This window comes from Propithecus coquereli, unplaced genomic scaffold, assembly GCF_000956105.1.
Source record: "Propithecus coquereli isolate 6110/MARCELLA unplaced genomic scaffold, Pcoq_1.0 Scaffold153, whole genome shotgun sequence".
Classification (NCBI taxonomy): domain Eukaryota; kingdom Metazoa; phylum Chordata; class Mammalia; order Primates; family Indriidae; genus Propithecus; species Propithecus coquereli.
This window is the reverse complement of record NW_012139747.1, coordinates 6,126,687-6,142,985: the sequence shown is the minus strand read 5'-3', so window position 1 is coordinate 6,142,985 and position 16,299 is coordinate 6,126,687. Positions and strand designations below refer to the sequence as shown.

The window sequence follows — 16,299 nt, the reverse complement described above, 5'->3', positions numbered from 1 at the left end:
TGTGTCTTTGAATGGTGTTTTTCAAAAAGCTTTTGGTCAGAGCCAACAATAAGAAATAGAAATACGTATGTCCCTTCCCCGGGCTAGTGACAGACCACCCCCCATGTTGGAGTGTCTTCCCGTAGCTTAAGAGTGGCTTGAGTTGCTGTGATTCAGGTCCCTGCTCACCACTCTGGAATCTCTAGTTCATATGTCCCTGGAGCCTTCCCCATCTGTTCTAAATCTTCATGCAGAAGGTGGCATATTAGAGTGTCTGCGTGGCATTTGTCCTTCACAGCCACTAGTACAGTTTCGTTGCAGCGTCAGCCCCTCACTTCTGCATGATGGGCGTACACAGAGCCCACTGGGTCCTTGCAGCTGGAAAGAAGCGTGGGAAAGATGGGGACTAGCATCTCGCCAATCACACGACATCTGGGGGTCGTCTCAGGCTGACTGCTCAGCTCCCAGGGCACAGATTGAGGAGGGAGCCCTTGCGCTCAGGAGAGTTAGGGTTTGGACAAAGGATGGTCCGTTGCACTCGAGGGGGAGTCGTGGCTATTGTGATCTGCTGCGAGCAGCGGTGCTGAGTCTCCGGGGCTGTCACACCGTGCGAGTGTGGAGCTCAGGCATCTCCTGAGGAGGCCCAGCCCAGGTCTTCTGCGAGTCAGGTGTGGCCATGAGAAGGGCCGTGTGGCACGTTCTGTGAGGACAGGGCAGGAGTGGGTCTATCAGGAAGAAAGAATATCCTGGAAAGCCTACTGTCCAGGGCCCACCCATGCTGGCCACCGTGGCCGCTCTGAGGTCGAGGCTCTGGATGAGGGAGGAGGGGCCGGGGCAGCTGCCTGGCTTCCCTGAGAGCCTGCGCCCTGTCAGGTGGAGGAGACCATCCCCGGTCAAGTGGCTCAGCCTTAGGGGTGTTCCTCACCAGGGAGGGGCCTCAGGCCAGGTGCTCTGGGCAGAGGAAGGGGGCCCTCCCGAGACAGGACCTGTGGGGGCTGTGGCACCTTGGAGCCAGGGCAGTGACCTCGCTGTGTCCCCTCAGCCTCAAGGACCTGGAGTCCCAGGTGTCGTGTCTGGAGAAGGAGGCCACTGAGCTCAGGGAGGCTGTGGAGCAGCAGAAAGTGAAGAACAACGTGAGTGGGGAGGGTGGGCAAGCCGGGCTGGGAAGAGCAGGCCAGCGCAGCGTGTGGCCGGCCGGGAGTGGCTCCTCCATGACAGCCTGAAGACACCTGCCGCGTGGCCCCTGCCCAGACTAGTCAGGGGAGGGCTGAGCTCTGCTCTGCACCCCGTCGTTCTGGGATCAGTGGCTGAAGGCCTGCCTCCCCCTGGGGGTGTTGGGTGTGCTGGGGTCTCTGCCCACCCTCAGTTCCACCAGAAGACCCGGAGCTGACTGCCCTTAGATCAGCTTGCATCACATGCCCCAGGGTGGAGCCAGTCCCCGTGATGGGGACACTGTGCTAATGGGCCTAGCCTGGGTCATTGTGCTCACCCCAAGCGGGGAGGCTGGTGCCAGGAGGAGGGGATGTGGAGGAAGCCAGACAGGTGACAGGCCCACCGTGCCATCTCCTCTACGGTGACCATGGGGCCTCGACCACATCCTCCCTGTGCCGGGCTCTGCCAGAGCCAGCCAGGCCAGTGCTGGCTGTTTGGTGGCAGAGGCGGCTGGCCCTCCCTCTTCCCTCATACTAGTAGTGTCCTCCTCTAAAGGGCACCTGCTTCTTCGCCCCTGTGCCGTGACCGCCCGCATTAAGCTGTGGCACCCTGGCCTTGAGTTAAGTGCTGCCAGGGAGAGGCCACGTGGGTGTGGGCCAAGTAAAGGGCATTTTGTCCCTTTGCAGGTCCCCTGTAGGGTCTGGGGTGGATTGGGGAGGTTCTCAAGGCCAGGCCCTGCCCAAGACTGGCTTGAGGCGGCTCGTGGGACACGTGTCAGCGACTGACCCTGCATGGGCCCTGGACTCTTCCTTTATGTCCCCTCCAGGACCTCCGAGAGAAGAACTGGAAGGCCATGGAGGCGCTGGCCATGGCTGAGAGGGCCTGCGAGGAGAAGCTGCGCTCCCTGACCCAGGCCAAGGTCAGCACCTACCGTCCCCAGACTCCTGCTGGTCCCCAGACTGCGCACAGAGCAGCGTGGGCCCCAGAGCCCACGCCAGACCCTGGGCTCCTGCATCTCCGCTTCTCTCCCTCCTCGCCTTTCTTTCCCTTCCTTCCCTGCCTTCCTGTTCTCCTCTTTAAAATGAGGGGACAAAGATGTGTGTCCTTGGTTGACTTTCCCCGCTGGGCCCTCTGTCGTGAGGGCGCAGGGCTGAGCACAGCCACTGGGTGGGACTGAGCCCCACGTTGTACAGCCTTCGTGGACTTCATGTTGCTTTTGTTGTGTGGCGTTTTGTGTGAATAATGCTTTCTGGGGCCCTCTGAGCTCATGGCCCAGTAGGTTCCATGAGTAATCTTTACAGTAAGTCATGGGGAGCAGCAAGCTTAGCAGCGCACACTCTGGGAGTGAAGTCTGCATTGGCCACAAGCTCCCTGCCCCCAGCTCAGGTGAAAGCTGGCGTCTCTCAGTGTCTAGGACCCCCATGTCACCTCTGGGGCCCTGGGCCAGTCAGGAGCCAGCACAGAGGCTCTGGCAGGGGATGTGGCCGGTGGCAGCGGCAACTAAACCTCACCCCCCTTTTAGGTCACATATTTCTCTCCCAGCCTCACTCACACAGGAATGTCTGTCCCGATAGTGTGAGCTTTGCAGTGACTCCCATGACTCTCCCAGGGAGCCTGTGGGTCATCTCAGATGAGGACCCCAAGACGGGGCAGGGGTGAAGGCTGGCCTCAGGCCATGCTGTTAGAGCTGTCAGTAGACTCTTAGAGTCTTGGACTTTTAGCCCCAAAAGGGACCTCAGAGACCATCTGGCCACCTTGTGGCAAGTGCAGAAGCTGTGACCAGAGATGCCATGTGACTTGCTTGTGGTCACACAGCCAGATAATGACAGAAGGTGGCCCCCAGGTCCTCTGTGGCTTGCCTTGGACTCACACGACGAGAAGGCCTGAATGGGGGTCCATGCAGGCCTCCCGCACTGTGTGGGTAACTGGGGAGCCCAGCAGGGCCGGCTTCGTAGGCACACGGCAGACCAGGTGTGCTGTGGCCAGGCTGGGCACCCGTGGTCAGCCGTCCTCCACGCACGTTCTGGGATGCCACCCGGGTCTCAGGTCATGCCCAGGTGGTCTTGGGGCCGGTGGCAAGTGCAGCCTGCTGGGGACAGGTTATCAGATAAAACTTTCTTTTAGGCAGAAACCCCCAGCAGTCACCCACAGCGTGCAGAAAGGGTCCCCGTCCTCTGTCCCCAGGGGACGCTGTGGTCCTAGGCTTTGCTTCATGGCTACTTAAGTCCTTGGTTCCTTTTCCTTTTTTGTGCTTTGAATGGGAGCTGCTGGCTTTTCCTTGAGGACCAGTCGGGGCTCCAGGCCCAGCACAGCTTGGGGTGTAGAATCACACTTCAGGAGGGACGTGACCAGAGACGGGGCAGGCCAAGTGCCCTGTCTTCTCTGAGTGGGCTCCGCCTCTGCAGAGTGGAAACACTGGGCCCACTGTCCGTGCTGGCTACTGGGAGACGTCCTGCCTCTCTTCCTCCATACGCCTCCCCGTCGTAGCTCCTGCCTTCAAAACACTGCGTGTCCCCCAGCTGCCTCTTCCCACCCTGGCCCCACATCCGTTTGTACCCCCTTCCCCTCCCCTACATGTGGAGAGCTGATGGGACCCGCACACCTGCTGGGGGGAGCCTGCCAGCCGCGGCAGCCCAGTCCCCTCCTTCCATTAGAGCTTAGGCTGTTTAACATTGAGCAGCATGGGCTGGGGCGAGTCCCCGACTTCAGGTAGCCCACAGAGCCACTCGGCTTCTCCACTGCTTCTTGTCCCTCCCTGGACAGCTGAGGACCTGTCCTTCCTGGAGTGGTGACCAAGATGTGTCAGTAAACGCCTGAGGGGTGCTCTGCACCTCTAGCTGACGCTCTTGTCCCCTGCCAACACTCTAGGAGGAGTCAGAGAAGCAGCTCCGCCTGACCGAGACGCAGACCAGGGAGGCCCTCCTGGCTCTGCTCCCTGAACTCTCTGTCTCGGCACACCAGGTAGGAAGGCTGGGTGGCTCCTGGGGACCCCACTGCTCCCAGGGAACATCCCCGGGCCTCACCACGCACATTTTGTTGCAGAATTACACTGAGTGGCTGCAGGAGCTCAAAGAGAAAGGCTCTGAGCTGCTGAAGCAGCCGCCAGCTACCACAGAGCCCTCCTTGGTAAGTGGGGCTGCCAATGTCCCCGTGTTCTCCCCTGTCCCTGGGACGGGAAGATGCCCAGCCTCATTTTAGTGGGCGCCAAGAGAAAATCCATAGCGCTTGACTAACTGGGCACCTGTTCTCCCTTCTGCCCTCAGGACCTGGCCTCCAAGTTAAGGGAGGCTGAGGAGACCCAGAGCACGCTGCAGGCCGAGTGCGACCAGTACCGCACCATCCTGGGCGAGACAGTGAGTGAGACCGGACCGGGTGAATGTTGTGGGTTGGGGGTCCCTCCCACCCCTTGAGGGGCTGCCAGGAAGGAGAGCTTCGGGACTTACAGGGAGGGAGGCAGGTGGTGTTTCAGAGAAGTCCACTGGCTCTTTGTGGCCTTAGGCAAGTCACTTCCCTGCTCTGGGCCCGGTTTCTTTGGCTGAATGGTAAAGGGCTGGACGAGGCTCTGAGGTCCTCACTGCTCTGCGCTGAGGAGAGGGCTGAGCTGCAGGCTTGGGGCTGGTCTCTCAGGGGAGGAGAGACTCGGTTGTAACAGAGGATGATCAGGCAGCCAGCCATGGGGAAGGGCGAGGTAAGTGGCTGACTGTGGGTTGAACCCCCATCTCCTGGTGACTCCAAGCTTGATGCTAGGTCCGTCCCTCCCTTCTGGCCAACCCGACCTGTGCTCCTGGTCCTTGGCCCCTAACAAGGGCAGTGCTGGTGGCAAAGCCCAACAGTGAGGAGAGTCCTGAGGACCCCTTCCAAGTTGCAGACCTCATTTCCCTGTGAGGCCCTGCAGCCAGTGTTGGCACTGGCCAGAGGCCCGCCCTCCCGGAACAGCAGCCACGTTCCCTCCCCACGCTGTGCGGACTGTAACAAAGTCGCGGCAGGGGAAGCACCAGCAGATTGTCACAGGGGCTGGGGGCCAGAAGAGGCCGTTGTATCCATGTGGGGTGGGGCCCGGGAGGGAACTGCCGCCTCAGTGTGGTGTCCCCGCAGGAGGGCATGCTCAAAGACCTGCAGAAGAGCGTGGAAGAGGAGGAGCAGGTGTGGAAGGCCAGAGTGGGTGCCGCGGAGGAGGAGCTGCAGAAGGTACCAGCGGGCCCTGCACACCTGGGGCTCGGGAAGCCAGGCGTGACCTGCCGAGACACACAGCTGGACCGGAACTCTGTGAAGTCCGGGGGGATGGTTCACAGGGTCATCTCTCTCGCTTACGAGACTTGTGTGTCTTGGTTGGTGTTTTCTGGTGACGCAATTGTGGGATGGCAGCTGAGCTCCCCTGTCTCCAGGAGGCCCCCATCCCCAGACCCACCCCCAGGAACATGCTGCTGGAGGGCGCTAGAGCAACTGGCTGGGCTTGGAGGGGTGGGTGCTGCCCGGGTCCCAGGATGGCCTCGGTCAGAAGACGTCCCCCAGGTCCTCGTCTGATGGGACCTTTCCTTTGCTTCATAGTCACAGGCTGCAGTGAAACATCTCGAAGAGATTGTAGAGAAGCTAAAAGGAGAACTTGAGAGTTCAGATCAGGTATGTGGGGCTCTGCTCAGAGGGCCCTTTCTCCTATCCCATGAGCCTCTTAGAAAGTGACATTACAGAGACCACTAGTTGTTTTTCCCTCGTGGAGCACGTGCCTTAAGAGAGGCTATTGTCTCCCAAGCTGAGGGATCTTGTCTGTCTTGTTCTTCCTTGGCGAGAGACATTGCACCCTAGAATGGCCTGTGCAGATTGCTCGGCCCTGGTAAACAATGCCTTCTGTCATGGCCTTCAGAATCAAGGTGGCCCCACTGCTCTCTTCAGACAACACAGCAAGCCCAGGCCTTGGAGAAGGTACCTTGCTACCTGCCTTTGCAAGTGAATCTCTGAGCTGTCCTCTCCCAACGCCTGAGGTCTGAGAGCCTGTCAGGAACCAGGTGTGCGGAGTTCAGGGCACCATTTTCTTGAAGGGTTCTCCTGCCATGGCTGGTTTCTCGTGGGCCTCAGAGGTCTCCTGACAGTCTTTGCTTATCCAGGGCCAGCCCGTGCCCTGTGCTTAGTGCCCTCCTGCGGCCGGCTGGGGGCTGCTGACGTGTGCCTGTGCGTGTCCGTGCAGGTGAGGGAGCACACCTCGCACCTGGAGGCGGAGCTCGAGAAGCACATGGCAGCCGCCAGCGCTGAGTGCCAGAACTATGCCAAGGAGGTGGCAGGGGTGAGTCCGGCTCTCCCAGGACCGCAGCCCCTGCCCGGCAGAGTCTGGTCCTCCCTGGAGCTGCTGCTCCTCAGCCCCTGGGAGCAGCTCTCACGTGAGCCTTAAAAGTCTGGATTTTCAGCTTTTGCCCGACTCCTGCTGACTCCTCGTGGGGCTGTCAGGCCTGAGGCGTGTCTCGGGCAAGTTTCAGAACGGCAGCCTCACCCACTGACGGGGACTTGGCATTCTAGGTCAGCCCCTGGAACTCCCAGCAAAGTGGGGACTTGGCATTCTAGGTCAGCCCCTGGAACTCCCAGCAAAGGAGTTCTCTGCCCCCCTCGCTGACATCATTTGCAGTGGGGAATGGATTTAAATCCGATACTGTTTTGTGACTGTTCTGAAGCCGAAAGCACAAACCTGGCACCCCAATTCTGGTTTAATCCCAAACTTTTGGCCTTTTTTTGCAAGAAACAATCCATAAACACTTGTGATGGGCTGAGCCAGGCGTGCAGTGAATGCCATCCTTCCTGAGTCCGCGGGAAGCCTCGGCTGCCCAGCGCCCTGCCCTGTCCCGTGTTCTCCTCAAGGGTTTTGGTTGATGGCGGGATTAGGTTTCGTGTTCAGGCGCAAACTCACAGGAGCTGCTGTTCTCTTCTCTCTTCTTTCCCGTCACCGGGCTGTTTTCTCCCCAAGTTGAGGCAACTTTTATTAGAATCTCAGTCTCAGCTGGATGCAGCCAAGAGTGAAGCCCAGAAACAGAGTGATGAGCTTGCCCTGGTAGGTGCACTTGGTGTCCCTGGGGCGGGAAGTGTGACCTGGGAGTTGTGTGTGTGCAGTGAGTTTGCCGGTCGTGTGTTTACATCCACTCAAAGCTTAGCGGAGGGGGCCATGTCGCCAATTTGGCTGTGTGGGGCAGGCTTCGTGGGCCCTTCTTGTACATCTGCCCAAACTCTATGCCGGGCCTGTGGCTGCGGGGACCAGAGCGTTCACGCTCCCTTTCCCATCCCCTGGCCACCTGCTCCAGGCAGTGGGAGCTCTGGGGGCCTGCACTCCCTGTGAGCCCATTGTCTTCCCTGGGGGCATCAGGGACACTGCGACCCTTGGCAACACAAGAGCAGGAGGCCTGGGAGTCCCTCCTGGCCTGGCTACCCACCCCCCACTGTGGCTCTCAGTAGGCTCCTAGCCTTCTGCGGGTTTTTCTCACCTCAACGACTGCTCATACCCGTTCAGTCAAACCCGCAGCCGTGCAGGGAGGACTGCTCTGTGCCTGGCCCAGTACCGAGTGCTGGCTGCAGAAAAAGACAAGCCCCCCTCGTGGGCCGGAGGAGCGCCCACCGCACAGCAGCCTCGGAGGGGCCCAAGTCCCAGCTCCTTGGCACGTTTGGCCCAGTGGGGCCTCGCTGGACCCGGTACCAGCGCGGCGCCGGGGCTGTAAGCAGCAGCTGTAAGGCCACAGACCCGTTGCGTTTGGTCTGTATGGTCTTTTAAAATCTTGACTTGGTTGGTAACATTTAGAAATCGGGAGATTTTGAATAAAAATGTGCAGCTCTGGCTTTCTAAGGCGGGACAGAAGGTCTGGTCCCTGGAGCTGGCATTGGCTGCAGCATCCGGTGAGTGTGGCACGTGCGCCCAACTCTCTGGGTGGCCCCCGGTCATTCGGGTCTTACCTGGGCCACACACCAGAGGGTGGGTACGGCTCAGACCAAGTCTCCCAAGTCTGGGGCCACTCATTGAGGTCTTTTGCTAAGCCAGGTCTGGGTGACAGGCCCAGGGATATGGCCCAGGCTTGGGGTGCACGTAGAGAAAACCCCTCAGAGTTTCTTGTCATCTTTGAACTGTGCAGTTTAGCTTCTGCCTTTGGGGGCTCGAGTGGAGGAGGGAAAGCAGTGTGGGGGCAGCCCCTGCACGTGGGATTGCTCCTCGGAGCAGGGCCTCTTGGATGGGGCCCGAGGCCACCCATATCCCCTGGGGAGCTCCTGCCAAGGCCCCTAGGCAGGTCTCCTGGTTGGAACCTTCTCAGGTGACACCAGTGCCCTTCAAATTGGAGGCCCAGTGGTGTGGGGGCCCTTGTGGAACATCAGATGTGTCACCCCCAGTGATGGAGCTGAGAGGTGGGGGACCTCATTTGGCAAGAACATCATCCCATTATCTTTCCTAGACCCCAGAAGGGGCTCTGAGGAGTAAACCGCATTCTTGGAGGAGAAACGGAGGGCGTAGACAGTGTTGTCGGCCGCCTCCTGTTCCGTTTGGACTCATTAGCTCTGCGCGGGCTGTGTCCATCAGGGGTCACCTCGCCCTCCGGGAGGGCTCCCTGCCCATTTGGCCTTGGAGCAGAACACACAGGGCTCATCCGTCCAGAGGCTTATTGGTCTCAAGGCCTCTTTGTAGCTCCGGTCAGGGGTTGTGACCTTGGCCCCTGTCTCAGCAAACCTTCATGGGGGTGGGGACTCGGACACAGGTCACAGTTACCAGACTAGGTCCCTGAAGGGGCTTTAACTGTTGAGAGCAGCCTTGGTCCTCCAAGGGGGGTCCGAGTGTGTGAGTGTGTGCAAGGTGGGCGTGCGACCGTGTATTTGCACAAACCGACCCTCCCTGTTTCAGGTCAGGCAGCAGTTGAGTGAGATGAAGAGCCACGTAGAGGATGGTGACGTAGCTGGGTCCCCGGCTGCCTCCCCAGAGGCACCCCCAGCCGAGCAGGACCCTGTCAAGGTTAGGGCGGTGAGCTGGCCCCAGACACGCCACTAACCCCAGGTGGGGCGCAGGCTCCACGGCCCGTTCTTACTAAACACGTGCCGGCTGCTGCCAGCCTCCACCCGCGCCTCCTCTCCCCTTGCCCTGATGAGGGCCACCAGCCTCTGAATGACGCAGGGAAGGTGGCGGGGTGGAGAGGCCAGGGAGTGGGGAGGGGGACTCTTGGCCCCAACAGCGTGTGAGGGAGGGTCGACTCGGGGTCAGCACCCACAGGGCTGGAGGAGCAGCCCCGGGCAGGGTCTGCAGCCACAGAAGGGGACTTGGCCCCGTGGTAGCCCTTGCCGGGACATCACTAGCAGGAGGTTTGCTCTCCAGGGTTTTGATCTAAGTGATGGCCACTGAGAGCCCTCACCAGGAGGCAGGGGCCTGTCACCAGGGTGGCTGTGGTGTGGCTGCTGGGGCAGTTACTGCTGTGGGACTGGGATTCTGAAGCATCTTTCTTGTCCTGGGGGTCTCATTAATGGCGCCTGAGGTTGCAGAGGCCCCATCAGCCTCTCTTCAAACACGCCATCTTCCATGCGAGGGGCTGGGGCACCATCTCCCAAGGGGGGCGTGTTGCAGATTCCTCGCTTGGGTGAGGAAGGCCAAGGAAGCGCTAGAAGCAGCTAGAAGGTGGACCCATGGTCTCAGCCTGCCCCGGAGCCCTGTGCCCCCAAGGGAGTGCTTCTCCAGGTTCCCAAGCTATGCTTGCGATGTCTCCACACAGCTGAAAACGCAGCTGGAGCGGACAGAGGCCGTCCTGGAGGACGAGCAGATGCAGAGGCACAAGCTCACGGCCGAGTTTGAGGAGGTCAGGCCCTGCCCCGGCTCTCAGCCCCCGCTAGCTTTTGGCTAGCTCTGGGGGTGGGCCCAGCCGGGTGGGCACCTTGGTGGCTTGTGGGTGGTCTGTGTCCTCAGGTCTTCTGCGGGTCTGGTGCTCTCGGGCAGTCTCCTGCCCCCTGGGACATGTGGGTCCTGCCTGCTCGTCCCAGCCAGAGGCTTGAGCGTGCTTGGTGGGGTTTGACGGCTCGACTACGTGTAAGGCGTCTCACCCAGACCCTGCTCCCCTCTCTGAGAAGGCTCAGACCGTGGCATGTCGGTTACAAGAAGAGCTAGAGAAGCTCCGCACTGCTGGGCCCCTGGAGTCTTCAGAAATAGAGGAGGCCGCGCAGCTGAAGGTAGCGGTGGGCGCTGGGGTGGGAGTCGGACCTGTGGGATCCGCCGCAAGGCTGGGCCACTGAGGCCAAGAAGGGGAGACTGGGCCAGTCCTCAGCACCAGCTTGCCCTTGTCCCCGCTTGGTGGGGGACATCTTGAGGCCTCTCAAGCAGATCCAGGCTTATTTGGGGGAGGGTGCTAACCCTGCAATGTCATGTGGTTACATGGCAGCCACTAGTTGGTGTGGCTGTTTAAATGAAGTCGGTTCAGCCTTGTGCCAGGTGTGGCAGCCACGTAGCTCATGGCTGCTGCATTGGACAGTGCAGAGTGACCGTTCTTATCCCAGGAAGCTCTCCCAGCAGCTGGTAAACGACAGGACACAGACCTAAGGGCCAACACAGGCTGTCGCCTCCCAGCCATCACTGTCTGTCTGGGTGACCAGGAGATGCCTTCCTCGTGCCCCCAGAGGACCCAGTCCCCAGGGCTTTAGGGGCCGGTGCTCACAGCTGTGGTGGCCCTCCTGCTGGTGCCATGTGAGGGCTGACCCCCTCCAACCCTGTGACCCGCAGGAAAGACTAGAAAAAGAGAAAAAGTTAACAAGTGACCTGGGACGTGCTGCCACCAAACTGCAGGAGCTTTTGAAGACAACCCAGGAGCAGCTGGCAAAGGAGAAAGACACAGTGAAAAAGTTGCAGGAACAGCTGGAAAAAACAGTGAGTGTGCCCTGTCCCTGCCAGGGCCACACTTGGGGCTCAGCCCGCACTGCGGGTGGGTGGGAATCGGGCTGCTGGGAGGTGGGCACAGTGCTGGGAGCCCCGCGGAGACGTGGAACTGGAACAGTGGTGGGGACAGAGACTTTCTAACATGGGCATCAGCCCACCAGGCCCGGCACCCGGCCTTGCTTCCCTCAGTGGGAAGGGATGTCTGACCCCCTCTGCCGGCCCAGGTCCTCCCTTTGCAGCCCACAGGGGCCCCTCAGCCAGTGCCCCTACCACAGGCCCAGCCCCCTGGCTGCAGGACCACAGTTTCTCCCCCAGACTCAAGGCCCCGGCTCTCCTCTGCATCCCAAGTTGGGGCTGGCTCTGGGCTCCTGCTCTGTGGACTGGCTGGGGGCATTAATCCAGGGAGAGGCCCAACTGTCCCTAGGCCTTGGGGACAAGCGGTTGTGCCTCGGCTCCTCAGCCCAGCCTGTCCCTCACTCTGCCCTCTGTGTTCGCAGGAGGACGGTAGCAGCTCAAAGGAGGGCACCTCTGTCTGAGTCTCCTCTGTGGAAAAAGAAGTTACTGTTCAACTTACCAAAATGCCTTACACATTCCTTACAAATACATAAACCAACCAATACAGCGTTATCCAGGCCCAACTTCCGGTAGCTCCAAGAGAAGCCATTAGAGACAAGAGTCTCTTAGAGCCACAGAAATAGATCTTCCAGACCCCCAATTTGTAAAAGAACCTTTGTCACATTTGATAAACACTATTCCCCGGGAGCAGCCCAGGACCGCCGCCGCGCAGACGCCAAAGCCCTCGTCAACTCTGTGACAGCCCCCGCGGGTGTGTGCCAGGAGGCCAACGCTCTGGGGATCTGTCAGTCAGTGCAATTGTCTTTTTTCAGTGGGGCAGGGCCGGGAGGTGGCCGGGACCAGGTGGTAAGTTCTCGAAGGCTGTGGGGCAGACTGGAGGGCCGCGGCCCAGCCCAGCGAGGCAGCAACCCTGCACCCCTCGAAGTTGCCAGCCAGAACTGACTGTGACCTCCTCGATGTTAATGCCATTAAAACCAACGTTGTTGCCCGGCGCTGCAGTCTCTGGTCTTCTGCTGGGGCTCCCCCGTCTGGCTTTCAGGCCCAGGATGAGGAACCAAGAGGGGCTACCCCTGGGGGGAGAGCAAGTGTGGTCCTCGGTTCCATGTAGAGTGGGGGTGAGGCTCGCTGCTTCCCGGCCCCCCAGCGCTTCTCCGTGCTGCCTCCCAGGTCCAAGTGCCAGCTGGGTAGGGTAAGGGACAGGGCCTGTGACACCTGGTATCCATATGCACTGACTGCTGTCCCCTGCCCTTGAGGTCCTGAGGTTTCTGTGAGCAGGGCTGGTGGCCTGGGCTGCTGTGTGAAGTGAGCACAGTGAATGAACAAGGGTGGGCCTCTGTCCTGGCTGGGACTGGGGCGAACAGCCACGTCAGGAGGGGTGGTCTGTGGCTACAGCAGCCTGCTGCCTGCCCTCTGGAAGCAGTCTCACTGGGGGACGCCAGCTTAGACCTTCTGTGACCCTCATACGTAGTGTCCTTGGTGGCCCATGGCCGTGTGGTCCAGTAGAACCTTAAGCCCAAGAAGCGCAGAGGGGCTCTTGGTAAACAATAGGAGACTGGAGCTAAAAAAAAAAAAAAAAAAAAAAAACAGAAAACTGTATTTACAGGCTCAGAGTCACGGGGACCTGAACCAGGCCAGGAATGGAAAGTGGGTCTGAGCAGCTCCAGGGTCTTGGGGGCCAACATCACCCGGTCTTGTCAAGGAGCTCCCTTGACCAAGCGCTGTTCCACTTTGATCTGTCAAGCCTCAGAAATCTGGTAGAGGGTCTGATTGGACAACTTGGCTGGGGCACCTGGATGACAGGTCCTACAAGACAGCATGGGGAGAGGGGAGGGTGACAGCCCAAGAGCCCGAGTCAAGTCTGCCCTGGGATCTCTGCACCTCATGGCCCCTTTAGGTGGTGGGTGCGATTCTGGGGGTGGTTGTCCGGAACCTCAAGGCCTCGGGAAGTATCTCTGCACGTTGTGTACGCTCTTGCCTCCTTCCTTCAGCTCCCACACACACTCAACCTCTGCCAGGCTCTTGGAGCACCTGTCTGGGCCACCTAACCATGCAGTGGCACTTGTTAGTGGTTGTACAGGGAGCAGGTGCTGGAAATCCTGGGGAGGTTCCAGGAGAAGTGGCTTCGGCTAGAGCTCACGGGAGGAGGAGGGTCTCGGCCATGGGGCAGCGGTGCAGAGGCCAGGCTGTGAAAGGCAGGAAGGCCGAAAAGGCACATGGGGCCAGGTTATGAAGCCCAGGGGGACTGGACCGGCTAAGGCGGGCAGAGCCGCTGAGGGTTTTCAGCTAGAGGAGACAATCATTCCTGTTCTAGAACTCTGTGGAGAGGGAGCCCACAGGTCTTGGGACACTGACACCATGGTTTCTGGCAGGGAGACTAGGTAGGAGGAGGAGGTGTCTGCACGTGCCTGGCCCTGTGCTTGGCTCTCACATGAGGTGAGCCTCACCTGGTGAAAGGCAGAGCAGGTTTCTAACCTACTCTGCTGCCTGGCAGTGCATGGCAGCTGGGTGGGTCAGGGTCGGAGGGAAAGAGCTGGGTTTGGGAGCGTATGGAACCCCACGAAGAGCTGCCAAGCAGCCACTGAGCCTCTCAAAGCTGCACCTGTGTGCCTTCGTGTCTGCAGCAGGGGCTGAGGGTGGGGGAGGCAGATCTCCGCACATGGGCGGCCTCAATGCAACGCCAGTTTGGGGCCCTGGCAAGTGGGTGGGGGAACAGGCTAGGCCTGTGGCTGGCACCAGGCCTCCTGCCAATCGCCATCGTGGGCCTGGGAGCCTGCATTTCCCCATCACCTGTCTCACTGCAGAACTGCGAGCCCCTGTGCTGGGCAGAGGCCCTCTGGAGACACAGGAAGGCGGGGTACTCACTTGGAGCAGAGGAAAAGGCAGACCTTGGGAGAGACGAGGGACACTGAGGGTACCAGTCTGCTACCTGGGGGTTCTAAGGTGCAATGGCTGCCCCTGGGTTCTGGCTGGAGTGCTGCTCCCCCTCAGCCCACCTGGTGGGAGCCCAGTGTCTACTGTGGGGAAGGAGGGAAGACAAAGGCAGGCACAGAGAGGGTGTGGGCCACCTGGGGAGGTCAGGAAAATGCCACTCAAGGCTGTGGTCCCCAACCCCTGGGCTGCAGCCCATTACCAGTCTGTGGCCTGTTGTTAGTAAACGGGCCCTGCATTGCGGCCTGAGCTCTGCAGCCCCCCCACACCACCACGGCACCCATCCCCAGTCCGTGGAAAAATTGTCCTCCAGGAAACTGGCCCCTGGTGCCAAAAAAGTTGGGGACCGCTGACTTATGGGACCTAAGGCCCCTCCTCTGTCCCCGTGTACCCCAGCAGGGTCTGAGCAGCCCTTAGACCCAGCAGAGGCCTCTGGGAGAGGCCGGCAGAGGGAGCCCGAGTTTGCCAGGCAGCCTTCTGGGCTGCCTTTCCTCAGCGGGCTGTGCCTGGGCAAGGTTCCACCATCTGGCTGGGGAGGAGGAAAGAGGCGCTCGGGAGTGTTATTTAAAGCAGCAGCCCTCAGCAGATTTCTTGCAAAAGAGGTTAATAAGCCCTACTTGCCTCCCCCCATGGTATTCAACATGGGACAGAGCCTGGATCACTGGCCTGGCCACACAGCTCTGTCCTGCCAATGCAGCGGTACTGGAGAAGTGGCTTTCGCGGGCCTGCTAACAGGAAGCACTGCTCTTCCCAGGCCTGGCTTCACAGGCCATTGCCTGGGCTTGGCAGGGCTTCTGCATCTTACCTTGCCAATACTAGGGCTAGGAGAGTCCTGAGAACATCTTGCCTAAACCCTCCCCTTTAGAGTAAAGCTCCAGGGTCACACTGAGCATAACCCACCTCCAGAACCAGAAGCCCCTCACACACACGCTCTTCTGACTAGCTTACTCGGTCATCTCTGTGTGATACCCAGCGAAAGGCACAGGCACCAGGATGCCTGGCCTACAGGCCACACCTACACCACCTGGAAAAGGAAGCAGTGCAGTGAGGACAGGGAGAGCAGGGAAACCAGCAAAGCTTTGGTGGACAGGATAGGGGGAAATGAGATTTTAGAAAGCAGTCTACACCCTCTACAAATGTCTACTCATTGTACTTCCTTCAGGTTTGGGTCTAGCGGGAGCTCAGAGCGCAAAAGAAATGTATTGCTTTCCTTCTTACCCCTTTCAAATCGCACCACTGAACAAGATCTAACCTTCGAATTTCAGATGTCAGAAATGAAGTGGAGGGCCGGGCTCAGTGGCTCACACCTATAATCCTAGCACTCTGGGAGGCCGAGGTGGGAGGACTGCCTGAGCTTAGGAATTCGAGACCAGCCTGATCAATAGCGAGACTCCATCTCTACTAAAAATAGAAGAAAAATTAGCTGGGTGTGGTGGCACAAACCTGTGGTCCCAGCTACTCAGGAGGAGGAAGCAGGAGGACCACTTGGGCCCAAGAATTTGAGGTTGCAGTGAGCTATGATGCCGCCATTGCACTCTAGCCTGGGTGACAAAGCAAGACCCTCTCTCACAAAAAAAAAAAAAAGAAAAAAATGAAGTGGAACTCTCCAGAGGTGCAGTGGGAATAGCTCAGGAAGAGAAAAGATCTGAGTTTTTGTCCCAGTTCTGCCCTTTACGAGTCAAGTGAGCTTTAGGCAAGGTATCTCTGGGCTGGCTACTGAGGAGGCTGTCAGAGGTTCTATCCCTTCCCAGCTGCCCTTCTGGGACTGGGCAGAGCCCAGGGAGAACCCTCACCAGCTGGACACAAGTTACAGCCTTCCTCCCACTAAATACCCTGGCTCCTGGAACAGCCGCCTTCACTGCTGTCCCCACCAGCCATAATGCAATTAATATCCCTTCTTCCAGCTGCAGCCCAGCTGGAACCCACGTGGAGCCTGTTATATTTCAGAAATGCCCCAAATTATGAGAAAGTGATGTGTCCTTGGGCATACAGTCCCTGATGGTCCAAAGGGCAATGGACATGTCAAGAAACAGAAATTACACTTCCTGTGTCTGCTGGACCAGCCAACACTCTGGACAGTTCTGCAGAAAGGAAACCACTAGACTAAACCTAATTCTGTTATCTAAGTCACTGTGTTCACTATTTTCTGAGAGTTTAATATTCTCTGAAATAAACTTCAGTCAAAAGCCTAGGTCAGCTTTCCATACATTTTTGTAATGTATTAACACTTGTGAAGATGTAAATGTATTTTCTGCAAGCAGAGTACACCTGCAGTTTTATACTTGATCAAGGTGAGCTGA

At 59.0% G+C, this 16,299-nt stretch overlaps 1 protein-coding gene across 2 annotated transcripts in view; it reads left to right on the top strand.

The window, feature by feature from the left end:
* RRBP1 (ribosome binding protein 1) overlaps nucleotides 1-12,063 on the top strand; it is a 69,845-nt gene extending 57,782 nt beyond the window's left edge. Inside the window, exons 11-24 of one of the 2 annotated variants that reach the window (XM_012640467.1) lie at nucleotides 1,022-1,112; nucleotides 1,958-2,050; nucleotides 4,000-4,092; nucleotides 4,174-4,257; nucleotides 4,395-4,484; nucleotides 5,227-5,319; nucleotides 5,680-5,751; nucleotides 6,314-6,409; nucleotides 7,082-7,165; nucleotides 8,990-9,097; nucleotides 9,846-9,929; nucleotides 10,198-10,296; nucleotides 10,844-10,987; nucleotides 11,494-12,063. In XM_012640467.1, the coding sequence (XP_012495921.1) occupies nucleotides 1,022-1,112; nucleotides 1,958-2,050; nucleotides 4,000-4,092; nucleotides 4,174-4,257; nucleotides 4,395-4,484; nucleotides 5,227-5,319; nucleotides 5,680-5,751; nucleotides 6,314-6,409; nucleotides 7,082-7,165; nucleotides 8,990-9,097; nucleotides 9,846-9,929; nucleotides 10,198-10,296; nucleotides 10,844-10,987; nucleotides 11,494-11,532 (1,270 nt within the window). In that variant the 3' untranslated portion in view covers nucleotides 11,533-12,063. Of the gene's footprint in view, nucleotides 1-1,021; nucleotides 1,113-1,957; nucleotides 2,051-3,999; nucleotides 4,093-4,173; nucleotides 4,258-4,394; nucleotides 4,485-5,226; nucleotides 5,320-5,679; nucleotides 5,752-6,313; nucleotides 6,410-7,081; nucleotides 7,166-8,989; nucleotides 9,107-9,845; nucleotides 9,930-10,197; nucleotides 10,297-10,843; nucleotides 10,988-11,493 lie in introns of both variants that reach the window. The other variant, XM_012640466.1, reaches the window with a different exon arrangement.
* Nucleotides 12,064-16,299: the final 4,236 nt, after the last annotated feature.